We start from the raw sequence: 15,291 nt of genomic DNA on the forward strand, positions 1-15,291 counted from the left end.
CAATTAAAAAGAACATATACAAGAAAGGCTGGAAATAAAAGGAAGAGTCCATTGCAAAACACTGAAGTTGGGTTGTCATGATCTAAAAAGAAGTTGACTCCTGAGTTGCACAGCTTTGATTAGCTCTAGGACAGCATGCTATAGGCTAACATACATTTATCACATAGGCTGCTAACACATATGAGGTCTGGTCTAAGAGCGCTGACACATTAAGCTTTACCGAGAGGTATTTTGGTCTTGCCTCATTTCGTTTTTAGACTATCTAAAGTAGCAGCAGGCTTAATTTTTGAAGGGCTTTTGGCAGGGTTCCATTCCAGGATCAGGACATGTCAGGTGAGAACAGAGAGCAGAGGAATGTAGTCTACGCGAGTATGGCAACTTTGGGGGTTTGCGTAATGACATGCCAACTTTTTATTATAGGGCCCATAATAAAAACATTTAATCTAAACGCCTCCCCAAGAACGCCCACGAAGACGAACTTGAAATCAGCCCCGAAACAGCACACATACATGACCTCATTCTCACGACTCTTAGAAACCTCTCCAAAGTATAGGAAGAATTATTAAGCTTTAACCATAAACGATACCTGACGTGGGCTACAAAGACATGCGTTCGTATGTTACTTGTTTTACTGTACCCTACCGACACCTACTGCCAAGATTTGGCAGTGCATAGGCTACGCACACAACAAAATCTACCATTTGGCGACTAATTACCTAGAGAAGTGGGCTGTTTAATCGCTGGATTTAGCGAATTATTTAATTATCATATAAGCAACAATCCACATAAGCCTACTTAAAAATGTATTCAATTACGTGTGTATATTTACGACAGCAATTTGGGACACACTAGCCACATTGCGCAATTCGTTTCCATTGGTTGTTTCAGTTACGCGTCTTTCAACCTTGGATTCTTTCTAGAAGGAGAGCAGTGACTGACTAATTCCATGTCCAATAGAATTGCAAATATTTGTAACATGTGGGCTGGGTCTACAATTCTACCCAATTATACGTTTCTGTTATGTTCCCTCGCTGGTAGCTCGTTGGATCTGATTGGTCCACCTCTGCACCAGGAGGGCTATATCGTCTTCAATGCTTTATCGCAGCCATTTTGCGAATGTCTTTCGGGCGCCATATCTAGAGAAGAAATTGAGCACAGCGAAAATGATTAAATTTCTGTTTGTTTCACCCTCCGTCTCCAATATTTCACCAAGACAGCTGTCATCCGACGGGATATTAACAAAGATGGGGTATCAAAGCTGTGTTTACAGCGTTAAAACATCATCATTGAAATGAGAGGATAATGTCTGTTTACTGTCTCATTGTTGAGACGTGTAACCGTGAGTTTTTTCAGACTATAACAATCCTTCATCATCTCTCACGAGCCAACGTCTCCTTTGAGTGACTGAATGCAACTCAGTCTTGTTGCGGAGAAGGGCATTTCCGTTTCCAACCATCATGGCTTCTGTGAGCCTTTTCTCCAGTCCCCCTACCCCTGTTCTTGACAAAAACATGACAGACTCTGAACTGGCAGGGGATGAAAGGTCGAGTAACATTCTTATCTGAACATTCTTCTCTACAGGTTCATTTGTACGTCCTGAGTAACTGTTATTCTTTTCCTAGTTTCGAGCATCTAGCGTACAGGACAATTGCGCCGTTTTGTGGGTTTTGGTGAGAACAGGCCTTTCCCGCTCCGTTTAATAACCATCTTCTCGTGCATGCCATTTATTTTGTTAATGCTGCAGTGCTAGCTATAGCGAATTTGCAGTTTTCCCTCCGACAGAAGATAAGGGCAGTTCCTTCTCAACACCGCCCTTGACATGTGAATATTTCTGTCAACAGTACTTTGAACGTTGCCATTATATCAGTAAACTTAAATAGAGTGTTGAAATGTAGAAAATCCGTATCAACTCGATGTAATCTAACAGTTCATATTTTATGGGTAACAGCCTACAAAAAGGAAAAAATAACATACAGGTATTATACTAGCTTGTTGTCTTTAAGGTATTTGCATATTATGCGACTGTGACGTAGTTAACGCCCCGCCCGTTCACATGTTCTGGCACGCCCTTCTGGTCGCTCGAGCTGTTGGGAAGACTAGGAGGGACAGAGCAGCCCTCTGTTGCTCTGCTGTTAACTACCAGCTGGTCCAATGACCAGACTTTGTATTGCTGGGTGTAGCCTGCTGTGTGCAATTTCTGTTGACATGTTAAACTGGGACAGAGGTTACTTCACCAAAAAGTCATAATTTTGCAGTATATGATATAGTTCAGTGTAGTTGACAGAGTGATGGTGCGAAATTGATACTTGATAATAATACTTCATTATAAGTGAAAGCTGGGACATGGTACCCTCAGGAGAGGCCTTTTCTCAACAAAGCCAACAATTTTCTTTTTTCCCCCTAATGAAAATAGGACAAAAAATTATCTTTTTTTCCTCTTCCTTCTCTCTTTCTCTTCCCCATTTCACTCTTTCTTTCAAACACACTTACTTACCCCATCCCTAATCATAGAAATTAAGTATGCATGCCAGTACATTATGACGGATATGTGATTTGCTATTTGTTTTAAATAGTTGTGCTGATAGACATGTGTTGTATTTGTCTTGTGTGAGTGAATAAGCTTTTGTCACTGTTGATGAAACAGACGTGCCCATACACTGCAGTTGATGGAACAATCACCCATTCTAAAGGACTCCGAATGCCATTGCAGTGGCCTGTAGGGAGCATAAGAATCATGTTGACTTAGCTGTTTGAAAGTTCAGTTCACATCCTCTATTCATCCATTGGACAATGTTGAGCCCCAGCCACCCCCAGCGAGCCCCAGCCTCTGTCCTTTTCTCATGCTTGTGCAGTCACTTCTGTTGGTCCGACAGCCTCCCCCCTCCACACAGTATGTGTTGTTGGATGAAAAAACAAGCAAAAAGCAACAACTAAAGAAACCCACAAATTCTCAGTTTCCCCATGGCCACCCCCTCCCTCCTGTCCCACTGATCTTTGTCAGTTAGCCAGAGTTTGCAGAAGGCTGGAAATCATGCCTCAAGACTAAAAGTGAACTTGAAGTGATGGAATGTTGAATCTTACTGGTTCCCCTTTAATATGTTTGGGCCACATAGTAAATTGTCACAAACCATTCTCAGAATTATGACGAGATGTTTCCCTCTAAAAGCCCTATGTTTTACTCCACAGTATCCCCACTTAAAATTCCCACTCCTGCACAGTTTGGTCACATTAATCAGGTCCTAGCCTGTCAAAAGTGGAATACCTCATTGTATTTACAGTAAATCACAATTTACAAGTAGGCTACCATGTTTATGTTATGAATACTGATATATTTTTCCGGGTGATAATAACTAATCAGTTTAATAACTTAAGAAGTTATTCTAAACACCATCTACTATCCTGTTCACATGATGATGGCCGTTATATTTGCATGTCCTGTGGTCATTAGGTCACTCTTGATCTTATGAAGAGGCCAGGTTTGTGTCAATCAGAATTGATATACCTGTAGTTTACGGGCCTTTTAGCATATAACGCTAGTATTTACACAGCAATTAACAGATGTTCATGGTCAATATATAGCCAAGTTACTCTGGTGGAGTTACTCACAGGAATCCACGTTTGACTTGTCTCATTTTATTTAAGATAATAACTGTAGTTGCAGTGACTGAAGTTCTGGAAATGAGAAGTATGTAGGGAATTTGGTACAGTGACATAACCCTTAATGTAATGTGTGATTTACCACAAAATAGCAACTTGTAAATATTTGTATAAGCTCACAGATTACTTTTGATTATTGATTATTGTCTGAATTGTCTTTCAAGGGAGGATGGTGAATTGGAAGATGGTGAAATTGATGACGAAGGAATCGGCATCGAGGAGGAAGTGAAGGCAGCTAATGAGGAGCAAGGAGAAAAAGACAAAGAAAAGGAGAAGGAGCGAGAGAAGGACAAAGAGAAGGAGAGAGAGGACAAAGCTCACAGACACGCTCGCAAAAAGCACCGCCGCTCAAGAGAGAAATCTGCGAGGAGGTCTAAGAGGAGGAGACGGGAAAGACAGAAGGTAAGTTGGTGTCATGTGATCAGACCCCACATCTAATGTTATGCCTCTTGTTTGTCTCTTACTCCTGACAGGTCATTGACTGGTTAACTTTCTGTACAGATGAGCTGACAAAAAACAGGCTAAGGATAACATGTTAAAGTTTTAAAAAGCATATTTACACATATGGAATATATGTTCACATATTTCCAACATGGTCTTAAGTTGTTAAAAAAGGTTGGATAGCTCCCACCAGTGGCAATATTTGTTTATTTTTAAGTGTAGTTTGGGGTTGTCAAAGTGGGGAATGACTGCAGACTGTGGGTAGTTTTATGCTCATGGTGACAGCTGTAGTAATGGGGCCCCTTAAGATTTCTTCTCCTTCTTTTCACCTCTTCCCTCCTCCACCTCCTCCCTCCTCCACCTTTACCACCTCCTCATCCTCCTCCTCCAGCACCACTCTCCCTCCAGCAGCTCCAGCTCTGACAGCTACGACTCGGACTACGACCGCCAAGAGAGGCCCAAGAGTAAGAAGAACCAGGGCCCATACCGGGACTACGACAACCAGTTCTCACAGGTAGGCCAGCCTCTTGGATTGTTGTGTTGTATATATCCAGAGATGGCCCTGTGTTTAACTGAATGCATTTCTGCTTGAATTTGGATCGCTATAGAGGAAAAACATCTGGAAAAAAACAACTACACCTTGATTTGAAAGATTTTTTTAATGTTTTTTTTTTCTTAAACTATGTCTCTAGCATGGACGTGAGTCCGGTGGGGGGCATGGAAAAGCTCAGAGGCAAGCCCAGCACAAGAGCAGCGATGTGGACAAGTACAGCGACTACAGCGACTACGAGGAGGACGACGACTTCTCCGAGGAGCTGTCCCAATACCGACACGCCAAAGGCACCGGCTCCCCTGGCCCGGGGAAGGGAGGCCCCAAAGACCAGGGCAAGAGGCAGGGCATGAAGGGCCTCCAGAAACAGCAGTGTAAGGAGCTGTGGTTCTGCTTTAAACAGTGTCCCCCCCCCTCCTCCACTGGCCAAAAAATGTTACTTTTTCAAAAAACTGTTAATTTATTACATTGTAATGAATTCCCTTTTTATTTTAGTAGCCTCACATGTTTAACTTAAACCAAAGTCCTTTTAGGCAAGTCCCTCCACTCGGCGGCCATATTGCAACGCTTTTTGTGCACTTATCGGCTAGATCTGCGCGTGCACAATGCTTCACGAATCACGACACACCAACCTCGCTCCAGCTGCGAGATCACAACACATGATTGGCACGATGTATTCACAACATACCACATGATTGGCCCGACGTATTCACAACATACCACATAATTGGCATGATGTATTCACATGTCAACTTTTGGTGGCGGAAGGGGGGGAATATGTGTAGACGACTGCCATGTTTGCGTTACAATCTAACCCCATACATTTCTATGGGAGATTCTTTGAGTGCTGTGTCTCCTCATTAGAAAGTCTCTGCTTCAACCAGTTAGCATCTCAGGTGAAATTATCTGACTCGTGGTGATCTGACCGGCGAGTGACTGGCCAATCAACTTACCAGACATGCTTTTTTACTTTACTCAGTGCCAACGGCCCATTGTTGAACCCTGGTTTTGAACTTTTTTGAACTGCAGTTTTAGTGCAGTGAGATTAGAATGCTGATCATGTTGCATATGTGTCTGACATAAGTTTGGCAATAACAGTGGGTCACCAGCATTCACACAAAACTGAGTTTCCAACACTTGCTTATAAGAGTCGTCCAAAGAAATCCTACCCCCTCAAAATAGATTAACCTGAAGTAACTCCAACATGAAATGCTTTATTAGAAGAAAATATTATTGAGCGTTTTGTAGCCACAAGGGAACTTATGTAGGGATATTTTGTAAAATGGGTGTAAATGTGTGGGTGTAAGTCACTGCCTTGTCAGTCTCTCTGCCATGATAAACATAACGGGCTGCATTCCCGGACATGGATTAAGCCTGGTTCTAAACTAAAAGAGAACTTCAATGAAGATCTCCACTGATAAATAGCCTTGACTTTCGAACTTCTTGATCCATGTCTGGGAATTGGGCCCAATGAGTATAAAATAATCTTGTCACATATTTATATATAACTGCCATTATTAAAAAATGGCACCGATTATTTTTGGGGTAAGAGAAATGGAATTTTGATGATGCTTGATCCCACTTCTCTATCAACAGAATTATGACACCATTTTCAGTGTTCCGTTTTCTCTGCTATCGTGGATTGTATTATAGAGGTGGATAAATCGAGGCCATTTTGCGTTACCTTTGTTAACTAATGTCTTCTGTGCTTGTTGCAGTTGGTGGCCAGAGAGGGCGAGGCCGAGGCGGCATGGGCAGGGGCCGTGGTGCGATGCCCAAAAACAAGAAACAGAAGGGCAAGAACTGGGGCCGAGGGAAGGGCCGAGGGGCCGACCAGGCTACCGAGGGGCCCAAATCTGCCAGACACTCTTCCGCCGGCTCAGAGGTAAGCACTCGTTTCTTTAAAATCTAAATCACAACAAAATAAAAAAAATGTTTCAATTTGTTATTGTGATTTTGCAGTAGTTTTGAGTCACACAAGATCAACTGATATATGAAATATCAAGAATGTATGAGGTATTTGGACAGAAACAGAGCACATTGGTGAATTGAAGATAACCTGATAAGCTGTGTTGTTACTCTAGGAAGGGAAAGGCGCACCTGGCTTCCAGAAAAAGCGTCCCATCATGACTCAAGAGTTCATCAATCAGCACACAGTGGAACACAATGGCAGATACATCTGTAAATACTTCCTGGAGGGTCGATGCATCAAAGTAAATCATCCACTACAATTCTTTCAGATGAATCAATATTCTCTGGTCATTTGGCTTTGTGACATAGTCATAGCCAGTGGCGAATGGTAATAACCCAACTTTATGACTTTGGTCTATATCTGTCTTTTGTTTTTTCCTCAGGGTGACCAGTGCAAGTTTGATCATGAGCATGTCGTTCCCGACAAGAAAAAAGAGCTGTGCAAGTTTTACCTCCAGGGTTACTGCAGCAAAGGAGACAACTGCATCTATATGCACAATATCCTTTTCAGGCTCCTTTCATTTATTGATAGAATTGTCCACTATATTCTTTGCTATTGTTTTGTACAGATGCCTTGTTGATGTATGTTGATGCAGTCCTTGACCCCAAATGCACAGGAGTACCCTTGCAAGTTTTTCCACACGGGAGCCAAGTGCTATCAGGGAGACAACTGCAAATTCTCCCATGATGCTTTGAATGAGGTGACACAGGAACTCTTGGATAAGGTAAGCCACCACCCAGACAAACATGTGCAATTTCTAAACACTCGGGATGATGGCATGATGGCATGGCAGTGGTGAATTACAGTGTCTCTTGATTCAGAAAAACTGAAATGTGTATGCTCTGTGAACCAGTTCTTACCAGCAACGACATCTTGTTTTTGTTCTTCCTCAGATCGTCAACACAGAGGAGGACAACGCCGATGAAGACGAGCAGGAACTGGAGGATCTGCGGAAGCAGGGCATTGCGCCCCTCCCCAAACCGCCACCTGGGGTGGGTCTGCTGCCCACACCTGGGTCCAGCAGCCCCCAGGATAGCAGCCAGGGGGGCAAGAAGATCCCCTCTCTGTTTGAGATCAAAGTGCAGCCTACCATGGACCTGGCACAGAAGATAGGCCTCGGGTACCTTTTAGTTTATCAGAATAATATTTGAATGGCTATCGTATGTTGTAATGTGTGGACTTTCATTTTTAATTTTCCTACATAGTAAGTATCTGCCTCTTCAAACTGATTTAGAATTACACCCGACACTCACACCGTCATCCCTTCTTTGCTTATTCCCCATAGCAACCGGCCAGGTTTCTACAACAACAACTCCCCCAATGGAGGGCCGCCCCAATTCACTGGGGGCCCCGAGGATGGCCAGGCTGGCATGATGCCCCCAGGCCCTAACGCCCCTCTGCCCCCGCAGCCGGGATCCCCAGGCTCCATGGGTGGGCCTCCGCCTCTCCCGCACGGGGGCCCAGGGGCCCCACCCAACGCCCCAGGCCAGCAGCCTCCTCCTGGGTTTGGGCAGGGCCCTCCAATGCCTCCTGGTGGGCCTCCAAGTGGGCCGCCTCCACCGTTCCACGGGAACATGCCTCACATGAACCGGCCCCCGGGGCCTCAGGGGATGATGGGAGGACCACAGGGGGGACCCCCGTTCCCCCCGATGTGTGATATGCCGCAGAACATGCCGCAGAATATGGCGCAGAACATGCCGCAGAACATGCAGCAGAACATGCCTTTCCCCGGGATGGGTCAAAACCCTGCTGAGTTCTTCAACACATTCTTCAACAACCAGAACAATCAGAACACGGGTCCTGGAGGTAGGCCACAAAGATCCTTATGTCTCACGTCCTTATGTCTAATGAACTTTGATAAGAAAATCCTTTAACATGAAAGAACATTCCTAGAACGTACAATCTTGGCTGTTGACAACAGTAAAACAACAACATTGCTTCTGTCGGGTGTTGAAACATCCTCTGTTTCTCTCTCACTTCTTTTCTCTCCTGTCCTGTCACTGACAGATGACAGCCATACAGCGCAGCAGCAGCAGCAGCAGGCTGGCCCTGACGCCCAGGCGTCCATGCAGAGCTTCCTGCCGGCTGTGCAGAAGGCCCTGTTTCTCCACCTCACCCAGCAGCAGCAGCAACAGCCACCACCACAACAGCAGCAGCAGCAGTTTCAGCCGTTTCAGCAGCAGCAGCAGCAGCAGCAGCAGCCACCACCGCTGCAGCAGCAGTTCCACCAGCAGCAGCAGCAGCAGTTCCAGCAGCAGCAGCAGCAGCAGCAGCAGTTTCAGCAGCAGGCTGATCCCCAGAGGCCAGAGGGGCAGGGAGCTGGGCCTGCTAGCAGGGACAGAGGTATGGACATACGCCACCTACTGGACGTGCTGTGCACATGGCCAATAGGGCCTGTCAGGTGGTTTTATTAAGCTCACATTCATTTCAAGAACTATTCTTCTTACTATTTTATTCCTTTTTGCATTCCTCTGAAGTACAATATACATCTGTAGGGATAGAAAAATGTTTATTGTTATTGAGGTTTGTCATATGGTGTAGCTATATCAGTGTAAGAGAGGGATGTTCATAGCTCTTTATTTCCTGCTCCTTATGTGTGTTTAGATAAAGTGATTTGCCACAAAGTGGCATAGTTTAACATTATTAAAGTGCTTTGACTGTTTGACATACACTGCCATTCAAAGGTTTGGGGTCACTTAGAAATGTCCATTCCACTTCATTATAGACAGAATACCAGCTGAGATCAGTTGCATTGTTTTTTAATCAGGGCAGCAGTTTTCAGATTACATCATGTGCTTGCATAATTGCAAAAGGGTTCTCCAATGTTTTCTCAGTTAGCCTTTTAAAATTATATCAGATTAGTAAACGGAATGTAGCTTTGGAACATTGGATGAATGGTTGCTGATAATGGGCAATGTAGATATTGCATTAAAGACCAGCCATTTCAGTCATTTATTGATGAAAACAAGGACATTTCTAAGTGACTCCAACCTTTGGAACGGTAGTGTAGTTTTACATGTACTGCCCTCTGGTGGTACCCAGTAAATCAGTAACTCATTTTAAGACTTTTTGCTTGAATCACCCCTAAATCTAAACAGACCATTGGCCATTTCAGACATGTCTGTCACTAGCATAGTTGATACCTATGCACAACCCTTTCTACATCTACTGTTTCAGATGAGACGACAAACTGGTACTCGAGTGATGAGGAGGACGGCGGGGGCAGCGTCTCATCCATCCTGAAGTCCCTGAAGAAGCAGAACGAGATGCTTAAGAACCAGCAGAGCCAGCAGCAGGCCCAGGGACCGGCCAAGCCCCCCCAGGTGCCGCCGAGTGACCCCAGGCTACAGAAGGGGCCCCCAAGTGACCCCCGCGTCAAGGCTGACCCGCGGCAGCGCGCCGCCGACCCCCGCAAGTCGGACACGGAGCCCGGCGTCCACGACCCGCGGCTGTCCAGGGACCCGCGCAAGCTGAAGCCCCCGGAGCCCTCGGCGGGGCTCTCCAAGTCGGACGCTCACAGGCACCCCGGCCACAAGCCGTCGGCGGGCGGCGAGGATGACGAGGAGGGCGAGCGGGAGCTGCGGGAGCGGGCGGTGTTCATCCCGCTGGAGCCCAGCGCCTCGGCGTCCGCCTCGCTCCGCGACCCGCGCTGCCAGCTCAAGCAGTTCAGCCACATCCGTGTGGACATCCTGCTCCAGCGGCCGGCCTTCGCCCACTCGGTGGTGTGGGCGCCCGAGGACCTCATCCCGCTCCTGGTGCCCAAGCAGGAGACGTCCATCAACCTACCGCTGCCGCCGCTCATAGCCGACGCGCAGCTCAACCGCACGTTTGGCTCGTCGCTGCCTGAGACGCACGTGTCCCCGACGTCGGCGGCATTGCCACCGGACCCACGGCTGGCGGCTGCCCGTCTGAAGGAAGGGGTTGGCAGGGTCGGCACCGGTCGGCCTGGTACGGACGGCAAACCTGGCGGCGAGAAGCCGCTGGACCCACGCACCTACAAGGACCCCCGGATCAGCCGCTCGTCCAGCTTGGACTCCTCCTCCAAGCCGCCGCCGCTGAAGGACTGCTCGCCAGGGGCAGGCGGCGTCTTGGACCCCAGGCTGCTGAGAGGCTCTGCTGGAACGTCTGGCTCCTCGTCCGTCGTTGTCGCTGCCGCCGCCACTGCCACTGCTGTGCGAGCGGAGCCCGAAAAGCTGCCCCCCTACGCCCCACGGCTAGCTGCCTCAACTGGCAAGGGTCTTGAGAGCCCCACCACCCTCCTGGGGGGCATCAGCCTGTACGACCCCCGCAACCAGACCTCACAGCCTCCAAAGGCTGCCGCCGAGGAGCCCTCCGAGCCGCCCAAAAAGACGGGCATCCTCAAGCCGGGATTGGGGAAGCGCAGCGGCAGCCCGCCTCCGGCCCAGCTCTCCCCCACACGCCGCTCAGGGCCCGAGGGAAAGACTTCTGACAGCCCCTCCAATGGCTCCGCGGCTGGAAGCACCGGCACGGCGGCGGCCATCCCCAGTGTCCCCACTTGCCCCCTCGCCGCCCCTACCCCCGCCCCAGCCCCGGCCGTCCACAACCTCCCTATCCAGGCCCTTGCCGGCCTCATCCGCCCACCCTACAGCGACCCCCGGCTGGCCAAGCCCTCGAGCCTGGCCCCAGCTGGACCACCGGAGGAGCCGGACAAGAAGGAGGAGAAGGAGGAGAAGATGGAGGTAGGGGAGGATGAGGAGCGGAAGCAAGAGGAAGAGGAGGACGATGAGGAGATGGACAGACCACTAAAGGACGTGTTTAAGACCTTTGACCCGACCGCCTCACCCTTCTGTCAGTGAGCAGCTCTGAGGCTGCCACAGCGCCCTCTGCTGGTTACGTGAACTCTGTACATATTGAACGTTCCCGGAACGTTCTCTAACCCTCATCCCCTCGCACACACTGCACTCGTAGAGGTATCTCTTTTCAAATATGATATATTTATTTATTTTGTATTGTACATATTCTTCATCATATTATGATCTTTCTTGCATCACTGGTTCCTTTGGGGAACACATTTATCAACTTTTCACTTGCTGAAATGTTTACCAGTCTTGCGCTAGTGTTGCTCGATTCCTCATAACAGAATGGCATTCAGTGTCTGTTTTTAAAATGTCACAGACTTCAAACATTTGATTGCAGTCGTGGATTTTTTTCATGTAAAACTTAATTTTGCTCAAAATGTGCCAGTTAAAAAGAATTGTACTTTTCCTAAGGTACCTGACAAGCTCAGCTACTTTAATATGTCAATGGTAGTTGTCCTGACTTAGTTAGCCATGAAGCTAACATGAAAAACGGTGTATTGTGCAGGATCACATTTGAATATGCTTAAGCCTCTACTAGTATGTGTATGCTAATTAAAAGCATTCAAAATGTGGCACTATATGTCATTCTGTTACTGCAAATCTGCCCATGAACACCTCTGTGTCATAGTTTAATTCTTGTTAAGAAGTTTTGCATAATTGATTATATATGGAATGGAGACAGGTTCAGACTTAATTTATATACAGTTCTAGTAATACAAAAAGTTAAACATTAAACGATTACTTTTGCAAAGAGACGTATGGTAAGTTAGGTATTAACGTTTTAATTGTATATGATCGTGTGAAAAAAGGTTTCACATAAAGCATAGTGACATACATTTTTTATGAAATGATGAAAACAGTTAAGCTTCATATTCCAGTGCTATGAGTATTATCATCAGAGCCAGCTAATCTTCTATACCCATGATTGTCCTCTGTGTTTGGCATTTGTTTTTCAGTTAATTTACAGTATGACTGCGAAGAATGTTAAAATTGTTTTATATAAAAAAAAAAACAATTGACAATTGACTTGTGTTGCTGTATGGTGCTATCTTAGTGGGGTTCTCATTTTTTGTTGATAAACATTGTTTTTTTGAAATACTGTATGTTAAACGTATAAGCTCGACTTTTAAAAAAGCTTATTTTCTATCATAAATTCAGTGCTTTCCAGAATCTTTGTCCAAGTAATCATGTCATTTTGTTATTGCTGACAGATGCAGTCAGAGGAAACACTCCAAATAAGTTTTTGTGTGACTGTTCATTGCCTTTTTATTTTTTATCCATTGTCTTTAATAAAGAAAAATCTACATGGCTTCAGAAATAGTGTGAACAAGTCGGAAATTAACATTGATATCATGTGTCTGAACACATCATCAAATGTACAGCAATGTCAGGAAATGTAAGAATATTAAAACAAGTGCAACCACAGAAGTATTCAGAAGCCCAGCCCCAGACCAGAAATTAGCATTATATTACTATATTATTATATAGATTTATATACAGTATACACATACCGGTATATGATGAAGCAGCAAAACCAGAAACTAGCACTACAGTACATGATATACTGCATAAGTATATATGACATAGCATGAAGATCATCCCAGTACTGTGTCTTGTGCACCAGCATGTGGAGCTCCTGCTCCTTTACTTGTTCTGCTGACCCAGCACGTGCAGCGGGGGAGCCAGGCTTGGCTCTGCCGAGCTAGGGGAGGTCTTGCGGAGGCCCAGGTCGTCCGTCTCCGGGTTGGAGATCTCCAGCGCCCGGTGGATCAGCAGGTTCTTTTTCCACTGGAAGCACAAGGCTGCGGCTCTGGCTGCGTTCGTGTCGGGCTCTGGCTGCCGCAGGCCCTGCCACATTTCAAGAGAGGAGTCTCCAGTTGGCACACTCAACTGGGCCAACAGACAGATTGGTCAAAAGGTATGCCAAGGAAAAAGGGTTCAGACAGGATATTTGAGAGTTAACTCAGAAAGTTCTAGCATGATTTTTTAATAGCCTGTGGTTCGGAGAGAGACATGGAAATTAAGAGAATGTGAAGAGAATATTTAACATTGTATTGTTAATGTCTAATGTTTGACATTGACATTAAACATAAAACACATGTTTTACTATAGAATACCTCATGTGGTGGTACAAGGTGGTAACACAGTATTTTTTTTCACCTTAATGCAGGCTGTTTCAGCTGCACGGACTCCCTTCAAGACGATCTGGAGCAGGTTTTGAGCGTTCTTCACCAGAGACTCGTCTGAAGACTTGCTGCCAGGGGTCAGTGCGTTCACACTGCAGACACATCATGCCTTGCTCAGTCACATGCAACGCCATTGTATACATAGATTGGGTTGTTGCTATTTGCGGTTGCTGTTTGTGTAATTGGCTGATTGATTCCCTCACTCTTCATCTCAAGCTGGGGTGTGGTGAGCATTCTCACATAAAATGGGTTGCCATGAATCTTCCGTGTGGGTACTAGCCTACACACTGATGGTGGTTGAAGTAGTGTGTGTTGACAGCAGGGTTATGCTCATTGTTTGAGTTTCTCTCACCTAGAAATGATAGTGAGCTGGTTGGTAATGGTCAGTATCTGCTCCACCACTAGAGCGAGGTCGGCAGCGCAGTGCTTGTCCAAGCAGTGGTCGGCGATGACTTTCAGGAACTGTGTGATGGACTGGCAGCTTGAAACTATGGTTTTCGCTGAGGACACAAAGGCTTCTTTGCTCTAGGGTACAGGGGTGGGTTATGAGAATGAGTGGCCTACACAACTACTGGAGTCTAACTAACTACACACTGAATTATATATTCAACACTGGAGAAAGGAGCGGTAACAAGGAATTATATAGGCTACTAAATTATTACAATGTAAATATCATCAATATGCGTAAGCTTTAGTCTGACTGGGGTAATAAGTAAATAATAATAGATAATAACAGTATTTTGTAAGTTCAATATTATTATATATCTATTATATATTATAATATAATATAATATATAGAGCTCAAGCATTTTCACATAGATTCAAAACATCTATCTTATATAGACATACGTGTATCGGTCCTTTCCGCTTCAGGTATTGGGCCATGTGGTAGATTTTATCTGCGATTTCTTTGGTAGCCTGGACAATGTAGTTCCCCCGTGAGTCCCACCTCTCTGTCTCTCGTTTCAGGAAAAGGCAGGTGTAGGTGAGGCAGGGAGGCCCTGAGCTAAACACTGGGCCTCTCTCACTCTGCTGGGAGAGCAAGTCCACACGTCATCCATCAACCGAACCCAGAGACTCACACAGTCAAGGACATACCATTTACATCCTTCAGTGGACAAAGATGTTACAAATAAAGCTATCACCTGATCGACTGTCAACTGCACCTAGAGTCTATAACCAGCTATAACATTAATTGAATCTACCCTGACCGGTTCTGCACACTATAGACAATAGACTGACTATAAGAGCACAGATATTTACTTTGTGCATCTTTTTATGGAATTTTAGTCTTTACAACCTTAGCAGTTTCTAAAACACAGGACTGTGTAGTTACGATATGGCCACCTCAGCATACTGTAGTCCAGTGCAGTGGTCCTGTTGTCTCCTTTTTGCAACATTTTTTTCACGTTACATCCTGTCCCACTTGAAACTCTAGTTTTAAATAAATACTGAAAATGCTATCTTGACCTAACCAGCAAAATAATCAGATTTCACACGTGATGTCTTTTTTTTTTAAAATACCAAAAAAGAACATTGTCACACATTGTTTAACAATGCAAGCCATTCATCTGCCACATGCAGCATCCATCCTGTTTTACCATTCTGGGTTCCTGTTTGGGTGAAGTCAGGATGTTTACGGTTGGGTGGACTGTCTGTGTGCTT

General features: G+C 45.7%; 1 protein-coding gene across 1 annotated transcript; it reads left to right on the plus strand.

Annotated features, from left to right (window-relative positions):
• The first annotated feature begins 1,043 nt into the window (after nt 1-1,043).
• On the plus strand, nt 1,044-12,758 carry LOC121685355 (zinc finger CCCH domain-containing protein 6). Its single transcript, XM_042065824.1, has 12 exons — nt 1,044-1,543; nt 3,822-4,059; nt 4,490-4,612; nt 4,791-5,022; nt 6,367-6,533; nt 6,733-6,861; nt 7,003-7,117; nt 7,235-7,344; nt 7,514-7,740; nt 7,906-8,426; nt 8,628-8,963; nt 9,798-12,758. Exons 1-12 carry the CDS (start codon nt 1,458-1,460, stop codon nt 11,435-11,437), a joined length of 3,924 nt encoding a protein of 1,307 aa, XP_041921758.1. The 5' UTR covers nt 1,044-1,457; the 3' UTR covers nt 11,438-12,758.
• The last annotated feature ends 2,533 nt before the right edge of the window (nt 12,759-15,291 follow it).

Source organism: Alosa sapidissima, chromosome 16 (genome assembly GCF_018492685.1).
Source record: "Alosa sapidissima isolate fAloSap1 chromosome 16, fAloSap1.pri, whole genome shotgun sequence".
In the NCBI taxonomy this organism is placed as follows: domain Eukaryota; kingdom Metazoa; phylum Chordata; class Actinopteri; order Clupeiformes; family Clupeidae; genus Alosa; species Alosa sapidissima.

What these genes read in the sequence shown, in the direction of transcription:
- LOC121685355 (XM_042065824.1), top strand. Translation starts at nt 1,458, where the DNA reads ATGGCTTCTGTGAGCCTTTTCTCCAGTCCCCCTACCCCTGTTCTTGAC. An exon ending in GGGCCTCCAGAAACAGCAGT is followed by an intron (nt 5,023 to 6,366) that starts GTAAGGAGCTGT and finishes TGCTTGTTGCAG; the next exon opens with TTGGTGGCCAGAGAGGGCGA. An exon ending in CACAGGAACTCTTGGATAAG is followed by an intron (nt 7,345 to 7,513) that starts GTAAGCCACCAC and finishes GTTCTTCCTCAG; the next exon opens with ATCGTCAACACAGAGGAGGA.